Source organism: Acomys russatus, chromosome 28 (assembly GCF_903995435.1).
Source record: "Acomys russatus chromosome 28, mAcoRus1.1, whole genome shotgun sequence".
NCBI classification, from domain to species: Eukaryota; Metazoa; Chordata; class Mammalia; order Rodentia; family Muridae; genus Acomys; species Acomys russatus.
In genome coordinates, this window is record NC_067164.1 from 9,051,356 (window position 1) to 9,064,009 (window position 12,654).

At 37.5% G+C, this 12,654-nt stretch overlaps 1 protein-coding gene across 1 annotated transcript in view; it reads left to right on the forward strand.

Moving 5' to 3' along the window:
• Adgrl3 (adhesion G protein-coupled receptor L3) overlaps nucleotides 1-12,654 on the forward strand; it is a 438,014-nt gene that overhangs the window by 304,451 nt on the left and 120,909 nt on the right. Inside the window, exons 9-10 of the mRNA XM_051170906.1 lie at nucleotides 8,979-9,164; nucleotides 11,986-12,024. Coding sequence (XP_051026863.1) covers nucleotides 8,979-9,164; nucleotides 11,986-12,024 — 225 coding nt within the window. The remainder of the gene's footprint in view (nucleotides 1-8,978; nucleotides 9,165-11,985; nucleotides 12,025-12,654) is intronic.

The following is a 12,654-nucleotide window of genomic DNA, read 5'->3' on the forward strand; positions in this document are numbered from 1 at the left end:
AATTTCAGCACTGTTCCTGCCACAGCTTTTATGTCCTTTGATTTTATTACAATGTAGCTCAGACCCTGGGGCAAATAATTCACTGGATGTGATCAGACTAAGAGATTAGCAGCGTGTCTTTTTACATTAGCAACTTTAAAAAGTTCCCTGGATACTTAGCCCAGGGGTTAATATAAATTCAATAATAATTCACCTAGAAAGTGGAGTGTTTTCATGATAATTTCTGAATATGGTTGGGCTATTTCATTGCAGAAATTACCAGGGATGACTTGAACCGATAATGATAGTTAATTCCCTTTTTTTCCCTCCACAGCCCTGCTAATCTTAGGACAAAAGAGATAATTCCTTTTAAAGACTAGACAGCTGTTGCCCATTTGATTCATGGAGGAGATGTTTTGTTTTATAATAAATAGGTCTTGTTCTTCCAAAGCGTTTTTGCTTAATCCTGATGGGTCTATAAAGTTAGGATATATTATAATTACATTCAAATTAAGGGATTTATTCAACTGGAATTTATAACAATGATTTAAATTTATAAAGTTCTCAGACGAATATTTTGCGCTCTCTCCATCACCTTCAACAGTGGAGGCTCAGGGAGGCTGCTTCAGGCTTTCCACCTGTCGTTACAGCACTCTGCTTACCCACACACTGGCCAGCCTATGACTCAACCATTCTTTTCCCAGTCACAGGTACTCACCATCAGGCCCCCTTCACTTCATCCACCCTTTCTTCCTGGCTATATGTTATATCTGCTACTCTGAGTATGAATCACACAGGAAGTGAGTCCTGCTTTCCTCTTCCCCGCTTCCTTTACTTGTCCCTTCCCCACCCCTCCTTTATTTCCCCCTTTCTGGTGGCGTCTGATAAAGTGCCGTTTGTGTGTGTGTGTGTGTGTGTGTGTGTGTGTGTGTGTGTGTTTATATATATATTGAAAATTATAAATGTAGTCCCCAGCATTGCACTGAAACAGAGACGTGTCTGCCTGTACAGAAAGTTAGGGAGTGAATGTTCTCTGAAGCATGATGCCCTTAACCTTATTACATGTCTTACCTTATTTGGTGACATAACAAAACTCATAGACTAGGTGGCTTATGAACAGCATACTTTATTTCTTGTTTTGGAGGCTGGAAATTCTAATATAAGGTTGATGACATACTCAGTTTCTGGTAAGAGCCAGTTTTCAGATCCAAGTGGCTGTTTAATATTGCTTTCATAAGAGTACCAATCCCATCTATGAAGGCTTTGCCCTCAATATTCAATCCATTCTCCCAAATCATCACCTTCTAATCACATTGGTTTCATCTTACACTTTTATATTTCAGTGTTTACATACTGTTCCTAATAACCACCCCACCGCCGTGGTTTTATGACTGCTAAGGAACACCTGGGGACTTGAACTGAAAGGACCCTGGCCTGAAGATTTTTACAGCTGAAGTCTAGTGAACAAGACATTCACCTCTTCATCAGTCTCCCCATCTATAAAATAGGATAGATCCATAGTTTGAAATAAAGTGTATAACTTGTTATTTATTAGCACTACTATACATAACAATTATACAACAAAAAAACCTAGGAAGTTTTATTTAGGTGGACAAAACAAATAATATTTGCACTAAAAAATGAATTATTCTGTTATCCCAACATTCAGTCTAGAAGGAAGAAAACAGGCAATGAATATTGGTGGTAGAGACTTGCATATTAATTTGGTTACTTACATAGTGATGAAATTAAAGCACAAATGTCATGTGACAATAGAGAGTGGATTATATTTCACTAGAGAGAATTATGTTATAAACTTATAAAGAAATTTGTTATAAGAAAATTAGCTAGGGTACTCCCATGATAATTGTTTTTAATAAAAAGCACACCTTGTGCAAGAAAGGGGGAGAAATTATACCTAGAGGATCTCTATTCCAACAAGAAGTGAGTATCTAAAAGTAGGAAGATAGAAATCCTCATAAACTTGGGAGGGGTGGGGAGAGTAGAGGCTAGATATATATGGATAAATAGATTGATGAAAAGTAAAAGGAAGACAAATATGCAGACATTTAAATGTTTATAGATTGACTGATCTGCAAATTGACTTAAAATATTTTTCAGTTTTTATTGAAAAGAAAACATCTAGATCAGAGTCCAGACTATGGACATATATGTGAAAACAAATCCTGTCCTCTTACCCACTATGATGATGACTATAAAATTATCTCTGGCATCAACTTGGACTCAATATTGAACTCAATATGTCAAAAATAGAATTTATAGTTTCTATTTTGCATACCTGTAGAGTGCCCTTTATTGTATTACCTCGCCAGTCTGTTTCCATTTCAGTCTGTGGTATGATCGTTTTGAACAGCTTTCATATTATGTACATGCTGAATGAAGAATGCTTCCCTCTGCCTGGCTTGATCCAACTATTATGTGAAAAAGATCTGGCTGAATTGTCACAGATAATGGTTTTATTTTCCTCATGACAAACTCAAGTCCCCTTTATTTTGTTTGTACAAAAGCTCCCGGCAGATTTGGAGGTGTTCTGAAAATAAGTATAGAGTTCTAGACTTTAATTTAACATGTTTATGATATGAAATAATCCGCTTATTTTCCCCAGAATGCCAAGTTGCATCCTGCGCCCTAGTTCTTACAGGCCTTATTTTAACTTTCTTAGAGTTAGAATCGAATGCATGTAAATTGTTTCTTCGTCTCATCAGAGACTGTAGATGTGTTGGGCAGTAGTCTCTAGGAACAGAAGCAAGAATCTAAACATGGCGACAGAGAAGGGGTGCAGTACAGTGACTTACGCAGTAGGAGATTCATAGTCCAGCAATGCCTGTCTGCACCCTGGAAAGGTTGAGAACGCAATTCTGAGAACTCCATAGCTGCTCAGTCCACCAGGCTGATACTAGATGCTCCAAGTTGGATGATCCAGCAGTGACAAACAGGCCCTAAAGTTATGAAGGGTTCCTGAAGAGCTCCTGCTCTTTAGCCCACATTAGAAAGCCAAAGAAGCTGGGTTCCAATGTCAGAGAAGTGTGGCCACCACAGCATTAACAACAGAATAGAAATCCCCACAGGCTGGGCAGAAGGCGGGCCAGCAAAAGCAACATCACTTTACCTTTGGCCTTCTTCATATCTTGGCACTGTGGGCAGGTACTGCTGGCTCTGGGAAAGGGTCTCCCTGCCTTTCTGAAACCTTCCTGGACACACTCTCACACACGTTCCCAGAGGTGAGGTATATTTATTAGATTCATTCAAGCTGGTGATCAAGAATAGCCAACACTCTGTGGTTTCTAAAACTTCAGACTGACTTAATTTACCTCCACTTTTTAGATGCATGCATTGTGTTCATGTAGTCACATGGCTCAGCTACACAGTAGACTAGGTAGAGTCCTCCAACAAGGAATACCTTATACAGTAAGCAATTTCTGCATGTTTGCTACGCCTCAGTGATGGTTGATAAACAAATCTCACAAAAAATCTCAAAGCTTCTCTAAACTTTTAATTAAAAATAGTTTTTTGTAGCCGGGCATGGTGGCGCACGCCTTTAATCCCAGCACTCAGGAGGCAGAGGCAGGTGGATTGCTGTGAGTTTGAGACCAGCCTGGTCTACAAAGTGAGTCCAGGATGGCCAAGGCTACACAGAGAAACCCTGTCTTGAAACACCAAAAAAAAAAAAAAAAGTTTTTTCTTGTGTCCAAGTTTAAAAGTGTGCACTGTATCAAAATAGTATCTATTTATTCATAACTGTGGTAGCAGAGAACAGCAGCTGGGTTCATCTCCACTGATGAGTATAATCATATCACATCAATACAGGTATTAATTTACTAAGCCGTATACTACTCACAAAATTTCTCAGTATATATATGTGTGTGTGTGTGTGTGTATGTATTCTTATTTATAAGAAATAAATTTACTAGCATTCAATGAAAAAATACCTTAGTGACATTTTTATGAATTCCTTAAAGCAGGAAAAAATTTACTTCAAATATGCCTCTGCAAAAAAGACTTGAAGCGGATTAAAAATATGTATGCATTTCAATATAGAATTAAGTCACTGTATCGCACAATAACTAAGGTGAGAAAAATTAGGCTGTAAGAGAGATCTTTCCGAAGCAATGAAGAGAATGTGACCAGAGAGGGTCACCAGGAAAATGTGGTCATTAGAGTGAGCTCAGATTGTGGGCACGGTGGGAAAACCTATTCAGTGGTGTTGCCATCAAAGTATGTAAAGCAGAACCTGGGAGGAGTTGCCTCTCTTACTTCCCACAACACATATGATCTGGAAAGTGACCACAAAAGCTCCTCTTCAGCCAGGACTCCCTCCCTACCCGACCCCTAAGCCTAACATACCGAAGTCACCCCTGGCTTCTTTCTTTCACTTTTGATTCTGTTAATCCATCTTTGGAGTTATCATGCCAGTGCAAATCTGGATAGCATATTCCCATTTTTTTCCCAGCGTTCTCATGAACAGAGGCTGCTTCTCCTCCCCAGAGCTCATTTCTCCAACTGCCTGAACTCCAGCTAAAGCATCCTAGGTGCAGCTAGCCTTGCTTCATGCCCTTCCCTTCCCCAGACTAGTCCTTCTGCCTGGAAGCCCACACCTGCCTCCATCTCTACTCTCTTTTCTGCTGCATTTCAAATTAAACTGCCCTCAGAGAAGCATTTCCTAAATCATTGTTTACTGTCATATATTCCTGGTAAAATTCTTACTAACAGTTCTCTGTGTCTCCCTGGCTGTACTGGAACTTGCCCTGTAGACCTGTAACTCAGAGATCCTCTTGCCTCTGTCTCTTAATGCTGGGATTAAAGACCTGTGCCACAATACCTGGCTTGCATTTTATTTTCTCTTTGTTTTACCTATAGCTCTCTATCTTTTTTTTTTTTTTTTTTTTTTTTTTTAGTTTTTCGAGACAGGGTTTCTCTGTGTTGCTTTGGCTGTCCTGGACTCACTTTGTAGACCAGACTGGCCTCGAACTCACAGTGATCCTCCTGCCTCTGCTTCCTGAGTGCTGGGATTAAAGGCGTGCGCCACCATGCCCGGCAGCTCTCTATTTTACCCAACCACAGTTATTCTAGATATTTTAAATTTTACGTATTGTCTATTTCCTTAAAGTGTCCTTTCTCACTAAGAGCCTCCCTTCAGCATTCCATCTCACCCAGTAACACTAGACTTATTTTTTTCAAGGTTTCACATAGTTTCTGCCTCCAATTGTCCTCCACCGTTCTTTTCCTTGTGCTGTGTTCCCATGATGTGTACAGGCCCGTGGGACAAATCGAATCAGGGTTCACCTGAAAGAGGGAGTGGGGACTGAAAGTAGAGTACAGAGATGCGAGAAATAACTGAATCAAGTCTAGAAATTTCTGATCAAGACTCACTTTAATGCCGACTAGTAAGAACAAATATAGAACAAGGTCAATAGGATCTATTCTAATCCCGCTCACCCTAGCCTCCAGGCAAGAATACAATAGCCTGAATTGCTCCCTGTAGAATTTACTAGTTCTCTGGGTAACTCCCTGTAAGAACTTCCTAGTTCTCTGAGTAGTTCTCTGTAAGAACGTCCTTGATCCTCTGGATGGTTCCAAGTTGGGACTTCCCTACTTGTTTCAAAGGTAAATAGTCCAAGGATAGCCTAGAACACAAGACCTCTTGAGGCAAAAATCAGCAACTCGAAGGTCACAGCATGCAGCCTAAGCACAGGACTTCTGGCATGGCGGAATTTGGCATGGCTCCCCACAATCATAAACATCTGTATTACTATAGTTTCATTGCTCAATTAATATTATCTCCTCTCATATCCATTACTCCTGCATTCAACTTCAATTTTTCTTTTTTATCATTGCCATGTCCCGATACCTTAGAATGAGCATCTTAAAGGAGCATGGGTTGGTTTTGGCTCAGTTGTGGGGAAGGTGAGCTGGCAGGCAGATGGTTCCCTGGTGGTAGGCTCAAGCAAGCAGGAAGCAGAGTGAGCAGGAACTGGGGCTGAGTTCTCAAACATTCATGCCCACCCCAGTGACCCGGTTCCCCCATCAAGGGATACATCCTAACATACTACAGTGTCTCAAGACAGAACCAACAGTAGAGGACCTGAGAGCAATGCACATTTCACATTCAAGCTGGACCATAAAGTTCCCAAGTAGCAGAACATAAGGTGATCAAGAGCAAATCTTTAATGTCTCATTCTTTTTGTGGTTTATTCAGTTTTACGGTTTGGAGAGATAGAATCGTTTTAGGAATTTTTAGTTTATTTAAAATTTTTTCTTCACATACTTTGTTCTTCCTCAAAACTTTTATGGTATTCAGACTCAGTGTTCGTGTGCATGGTGGAATTGTTTTGCCTTCAAAAATAAAGCACTCCAGAGCCAGGGTGGCGGCACACAACTGTGATGCCAGCACTTGGGTGGCAGAGGCAGACAGATCTCTGTGAGTTCAAGGCCAGCCTGGTCTACATAGTGAGTCCCACACAGCCAAGCCTAGATAGGGAAAACCCAACAGCAACAACAACAACACCTCTGAGTGTACTTGTTTGTTTGTTTTATTTCTAACAGGGTTTCTCTGTGTAAACCTGGCTGTCTTAGAATGTTCACTGTTTGTCTGGTCTCTGCCTCCTTAGTTCTAGGATTGCAGCCATGTACTACCTTGCCCAGTTCAACCAAATACTTCTTGAAAGCTAAATACGGTTACTGTTTTGAAGATAATTCATTAGTGAGTCAGTGTCTCCCATTACTGCATCATTCAGTTATCAGCATATGTATAAACTGCAGGATTATTCACTGTCAGCCTTTATGTCAGCCATTATAGTATCTTGATTTAATAATTTATTTTCAATATTTCACAATTATACATGAAAAATATGTTTACATACAAGAACTATAACCCTTTTTTTGCATTTTATTTTCAAACCCAATGATGTAATAATATTGAAGAGTATGTTTGTACACTCTAAAGTAAATAGACATTTTAAATATAAACATTCTAAAGAAATTTATGAAATCATTACATTATACCTGGTGCACTCTATTTTTGTTTCTTTAATTTAATTTAATTTAATTTAATTTAATTTAATTTTAATGCTTTCTGTAAAAATCTGATTATTGTACTTAAACAGTAACTTTAATCTGACAGTAATAATATTTTAATATATTTATATAATTTCAATATATATATTTTTAATTTATAGCTGAACAGTAAGGATTTTTTTTCTATTTCTGAATTGTCAAACTTTCTATATTTAAGTGTATTCATGTATATATGCCGAAATATATATATATGAAATGTTTTATAAGTAGTATGCTTCTAGAAGTATATTTAAAAATGATATTAACAGTATTAATCTCTTTCATACTTTTAAATTGTTGACATTGTACCTTTATAATTGAGCCATTCTATAAAGTCTTAACCTCTTTGGAATTCAGTCACAAGCTTGATTGGATGTTTTTGACTATTCATATTTTGACATCTGAGGATTATTTCTTATATCTAATAGCAATAAGATGGCATCAGTAGTTTGATCCATACAGGAGATATATAACTATACACTCTTGGAAGTAGTGGATAGGAGTAACATTCATTTCCATAACCTTGCCAGTGCTTGCTTTTATTACATTTCACTTTAGGTTTTTCAGTGTGTGTGTGTGTGTGTGTGTGTGATTTTAAATTACCTATATTATCCATCCCATGTACAGCAAGCATCCCTGTGAGGACCCTAGTTCCCTAACTGCTCTAATCAGTTTGTGTCATCCTGAAAAATCGCTGGGAGATAGTTTAAAAGGTTTTTGTTTGTTTCTTTAATCTATATTGTCAACCTTATATAAAAAACAGAATACGTAAACTCATCCTTAAAGAGTGATACTCATATATTTAAATAGTGATGGGTAGGTTGTAGTTTACAAGGATGCATATAGGATGCTCCCTGGAAAGTAGAGAAGGTTTCTATAGAGAAAGTTTTTCTTGTATTCTTTTCTATTGTGATAATGTGCTACAATGTTTTAGACACTCAAAATATTATTTAAATTTAACTCTATAAATTTAAAAAGGATAATGAACATTATGAACTTGGACGTGGTACTTATTAACCTCTTAAAAGATATTTCTCACATCATTCTTATGAGAGAATTTTTGTTTTGTTTTTTGTTTTTCGAGACAGGGTTTCTCTATGTAGTCTTGCCTGTCCTGGACTCGCTTTGTAGACCAGGCTGGCCTCGAACTCACAGCGAGCCACCTGCCTCTGCCTCCCAAGTGCTGGGATTAAAGGCGTACGCCACCACGCCCAGCTTTATGAGCGAATTTTTGTTTGTGTTTTCTTGTCTCAAGACTGTCAAGTATATTCAGGAAGTCACAGAATATTGTCCTTAGTTCCTTTAACACCTTTAGGTTTCATATTATTTTTAGAAAGTATTTTTAAAATCAACATGTTTCAGAAAGGGAAAACACAAGAAGCCAGGGAGCAATTTGCTAGTCGATGTACCAGGAGAAAGCTTCTTTGGTGTTCTGCAATAGGGTCAAGATCACGTGGAAAGCAGGGGTTTTACTGAGAGTAAATCTCACAGATCTTAGAAACTGGTGTGTTCACTTTGTAGTCACTTAATGTACCAAATGCTCATCGTGGCATTAAGGGAAGTGTGGACAGCCTCTGAGAATATAGAATAGGGACCCAAAAGAAGCTCTCATCAAACTCCAATTTAGAGAATGCGGAAAATAGTGGGACACACCTCAGATTTAACCACCTGAATGGGTAACTGAGGTGCGAAATAATCTTAAAAAGGAATTTCCTCAAAAAGCCTCTTGAAGACAAGACTTTAAAGTCTGGCTTTGAAGAAAAGCATGAGTTATCAGGAAACGTTATGGCGTGCTCTGAGGTAAGAGTGGTATTTAAGCACTATTTCGTGCCTCAGTAATTCTAACTTCCAAAAATAATTGTTAAAGGAAACCAATGAAAATACTTACAGGAACATCTTTTCCTTTCTACTTAAAAAAATTACAGCTAAAATCTGGAGAAACCGCTGCCAATATTGCTAGAGAGCTGGCGGAACAGACTAGAAATCATTTGAACGCTGGGGACATCACCTACTCAGTTCGCGCCATGGACCAGCTGGTTGGCCTCCTGGATGTACAGCTCAGGAATTTGACCCCAGGGGGAAAAGACAGTGCAGCCCGCAGCTTGAACAAGGTGAGAACTCAGCTGTGCCTGTTTTCCAGTTTGAAGTAAAATCAGTAAGATGTTCTTGCTTGGATTTTTTTTTTTTTTTTCTTCCTTCTTCAGAGTTGTGTGGTTCTAAAAAGGAGCAACACTTGCATTCAACCGACTTTACTATTTTATTCTGCTTATGACCTTATTTGATTTTTTTAATTTAGAGAAATATGTACCAGGTTCATCATATGTATTTTATATTCAAAATGGTACTTTTGGTAGTACTTTCTCAATTTTTTAATGTTAAATTGTAGCAAAATTAGCGTAGATAAATGCAACTGGTGATTGTGTCCTATGCACTCCTTTATCAAAATCATGGACAGTGTAGTGAGTGCTTCATCAAAAAGTGGAAATTTAGGAAGCATTAACAAAAACATATTAAAATTCATCAGATTTTTTTCCTCCATTGATTTTTTTAATGAGATAATTTAACATAGTTAATAATACTTTAAAATACTGCTAGGGCAAGAAATTGAATTTTAATATATACCTCATTTTAATTTTTTTTAAATGACTCAGATTTTTGTCTCATAACCAATGAAATTTTGAGTGTTTTTCTTCCGCAAATTTTAGTTTTAAGAAAGGAAATTTAAATATGTTCCATTTGAGGAAATATGCTATATGATTTTTTTTTTGTATTTTAAAATATCTTATGTAAATTATAAGCACAAAGTGCATGCAGCATATCTATAAAGAATATAATTTGTGTATGTCACTAAATATTACATAGTACACTAACCTCATGGTGTCAAATAGCATCAAATGTAGATGCTCTCAAATGATAGGTGCTCTGAATTCCATCGCCTGACTGTTAACATAGTCTTTCCAACCTTAAAAATAAAAGATTTTGACAGTGGAAGACTAATGTTCCTCTAAGAAATTCATTTTTAAAACATCCCCCTTTTGGCTGAAAAAAATGCATATAGGTCCTTTACTGCCTTACTTCTCTGTTTTGGTGGGGAAAGGTGGCCACTCATTAAATTGGAGAAATGTTTTTATATAGTGGTCATTCAACATTAAACAGTCAGATATTTTATCTGGCAGATAGCTCTTGCTACAATGTCTTATTTGGTAAGCAGATACAATTTTAGTCTTTGTTTATTAGATATAATATATTAAGTTTCTTTGTCATGCTGAGCAAGAGGGGGTTATTGTTATTTTCACTTGTATCCTGATAGAATCACAACTAAGGCCCTAATGGAATAAGGGACAGCTGCCTGTATAGTCTGGCATGCTGTGACTTTAATGTGTTGTTACCCTAGTTGACTTGATGCTACTAATGAATATGGCTGCTAGCTATTCTTATCATAATGGGCTGGGAGCACTGATTTCTATTAATGTTACATATCCATAACATGACTTGCAAATACTTTGTATCTTTATTTAAAAGTGGTGTTGATGTCTGGGGCTATCAGGTAAAGCTACCACTTAATGTCACTTCTAACTGGCTACAGCTAATCAGCTTGCTTAGGCTGAATATCAAATAACTACATAATGGGCAAATTTCCATCCCTGAGGCTTTTTAATGCTCCCTTTTGTTTCCCATTTGGCTCTCTTCAATTGTTTATATAATGCAGTTTGTCCTATGTTAATTTGCATGAAGGGGTCGGGAGATGGGAGGGCAAAGGTTACTCATGTGCTTGCTGGCTTGCTCTCATTTCCTGTGGTTCCTTACTTCCCCTGAAGAAGTTACAGCCCATCCGATTTGCAAAGTCAACTAGGTACAAATCAATTGCACTCCCCATTGAAATTCTGGAGGGCTCAGAGCCCTACATTACTGTGATCTGCATGACAGCGTTGCTGATTCACTTGCACTCATTCTGACTTCCTTCTTCAGCAGTTACTGCTCCCTCATTGAAGAAAGCATGAATTAGAGTTGGTACAGTATTAGCTACCTACACACACAAAAGTGTCAGAGTAACAGCTCCCTAAAACTAAATAAATTCTATTTTTTTCAACTCAGCGCTAATGATCAAGGGAGCTGAAAAACACAAGGTGGGGGTGCGGGGGGAGTTGAAATCCCACAGTCGGATTTATGAACATTTGGGTCACTCATTCAAACAGTGTGAATGAAGGGTTGTTGATTATTCGTTTTAGCACCAGGAAAAATATTTGGGCCTGAATAGAAACTTGTGTCAACAAAAACAAATTAAATCAAGCTTCTTATCCCACTACTTTCTAAAATGCTTTCTATTTGGCCAAGCCTGTCAAACGGAATTCTTTAAGAAATAAAAGAAGCAGCAAGTCAGGAAATGAATCACACTCTGTTAATTTGAAGTTGTCTGACTTTTGGTATTTGTCCCGTAGGCTTAAATAGTTACAATGAATGGGCATTTCTATCTTCGTTATAATAGAATTTTTGAAGGTATGAATGAACACGTAATATGAACACACGTCAACCATCTAGGCTGTCTTGAAAACCATATATAATCCCTTTCAAATAATGGGTTCCAAACGTTTTTTACATAACTGTCTCCACTAGTGGCTCATGATGAATAACTAATGGGATATGACGTGGATCATTTCACATGAATGTATATTGATTTGTACTAATTTCTACTAAATGTATTCAGAGGTTTCTTTCTATCAACAGCTTTCCACCATCTGTTTTCTTTGTGTGGGCTATTCTGAAAAGGGGTTTTGGACACTATATTGCTGCTGCGTAGCCTTCATTTTCTTTTATGAAAAATGGTGAATCGAAAAGTAAGGTGTTAATGTAGATGTTTCCTTTTTAATTTTTCTTCTGTCACTAACTTGTTTTTTCTATTCTGTGTTTAATCTGCTGTCTTAATGGACTCAGCTTCAGAAAAGAGAGCGCTCTTGCAGAGCCTATGTCCAGGTACTTTCCGTGTTTTTATAAATGTGTTAAGTTGTCGAATTGTCTCTTGGTGGTCGCGTGTATGGGCATCTGCGAGAAAAATGGTAACGTGCTGCCGTATTGAGCTCAAGGAGTTTGAGGGAGTGTGTGCAGGGTGGGAGTGGAAAGAATGGGCCCGTTAAAAAGAAAGTTGATGCTGCCAAGTTCTGCAAAGCATGAGGAACGTAGATGGGAGAGAAGGTAAGGTGCAGCTTGAGACATGAACATTTTCATCTACAAGCTAAGTTTGATAGACATAAATCTCTTTTTTTTCTTAGAGTTACGTTATAGGTTGGATATATACACTGAATGACCTGTTCATAGCAATCAAAGTCATATAAGACAAGATACAAAATAGGATATTTGAAATAATCTGTTCTAAAATATAACTCAAGACTGCAGACAAGATTGTGACTAGGCTACTCTCTCATTGAAATGATATGTAAATGTAATTTTTACCCATATTATACAAATATAGTTTCCAGACAATACCATTTTCATTGGGCTTTGTTATATCATGTTTTGTTAGGGAATGTTGTGTTTTTGTTTTATTTTATTTTTATCTATCTATCTATCTATCTATCTATCTATCATTTCTATATATGTTTTGTT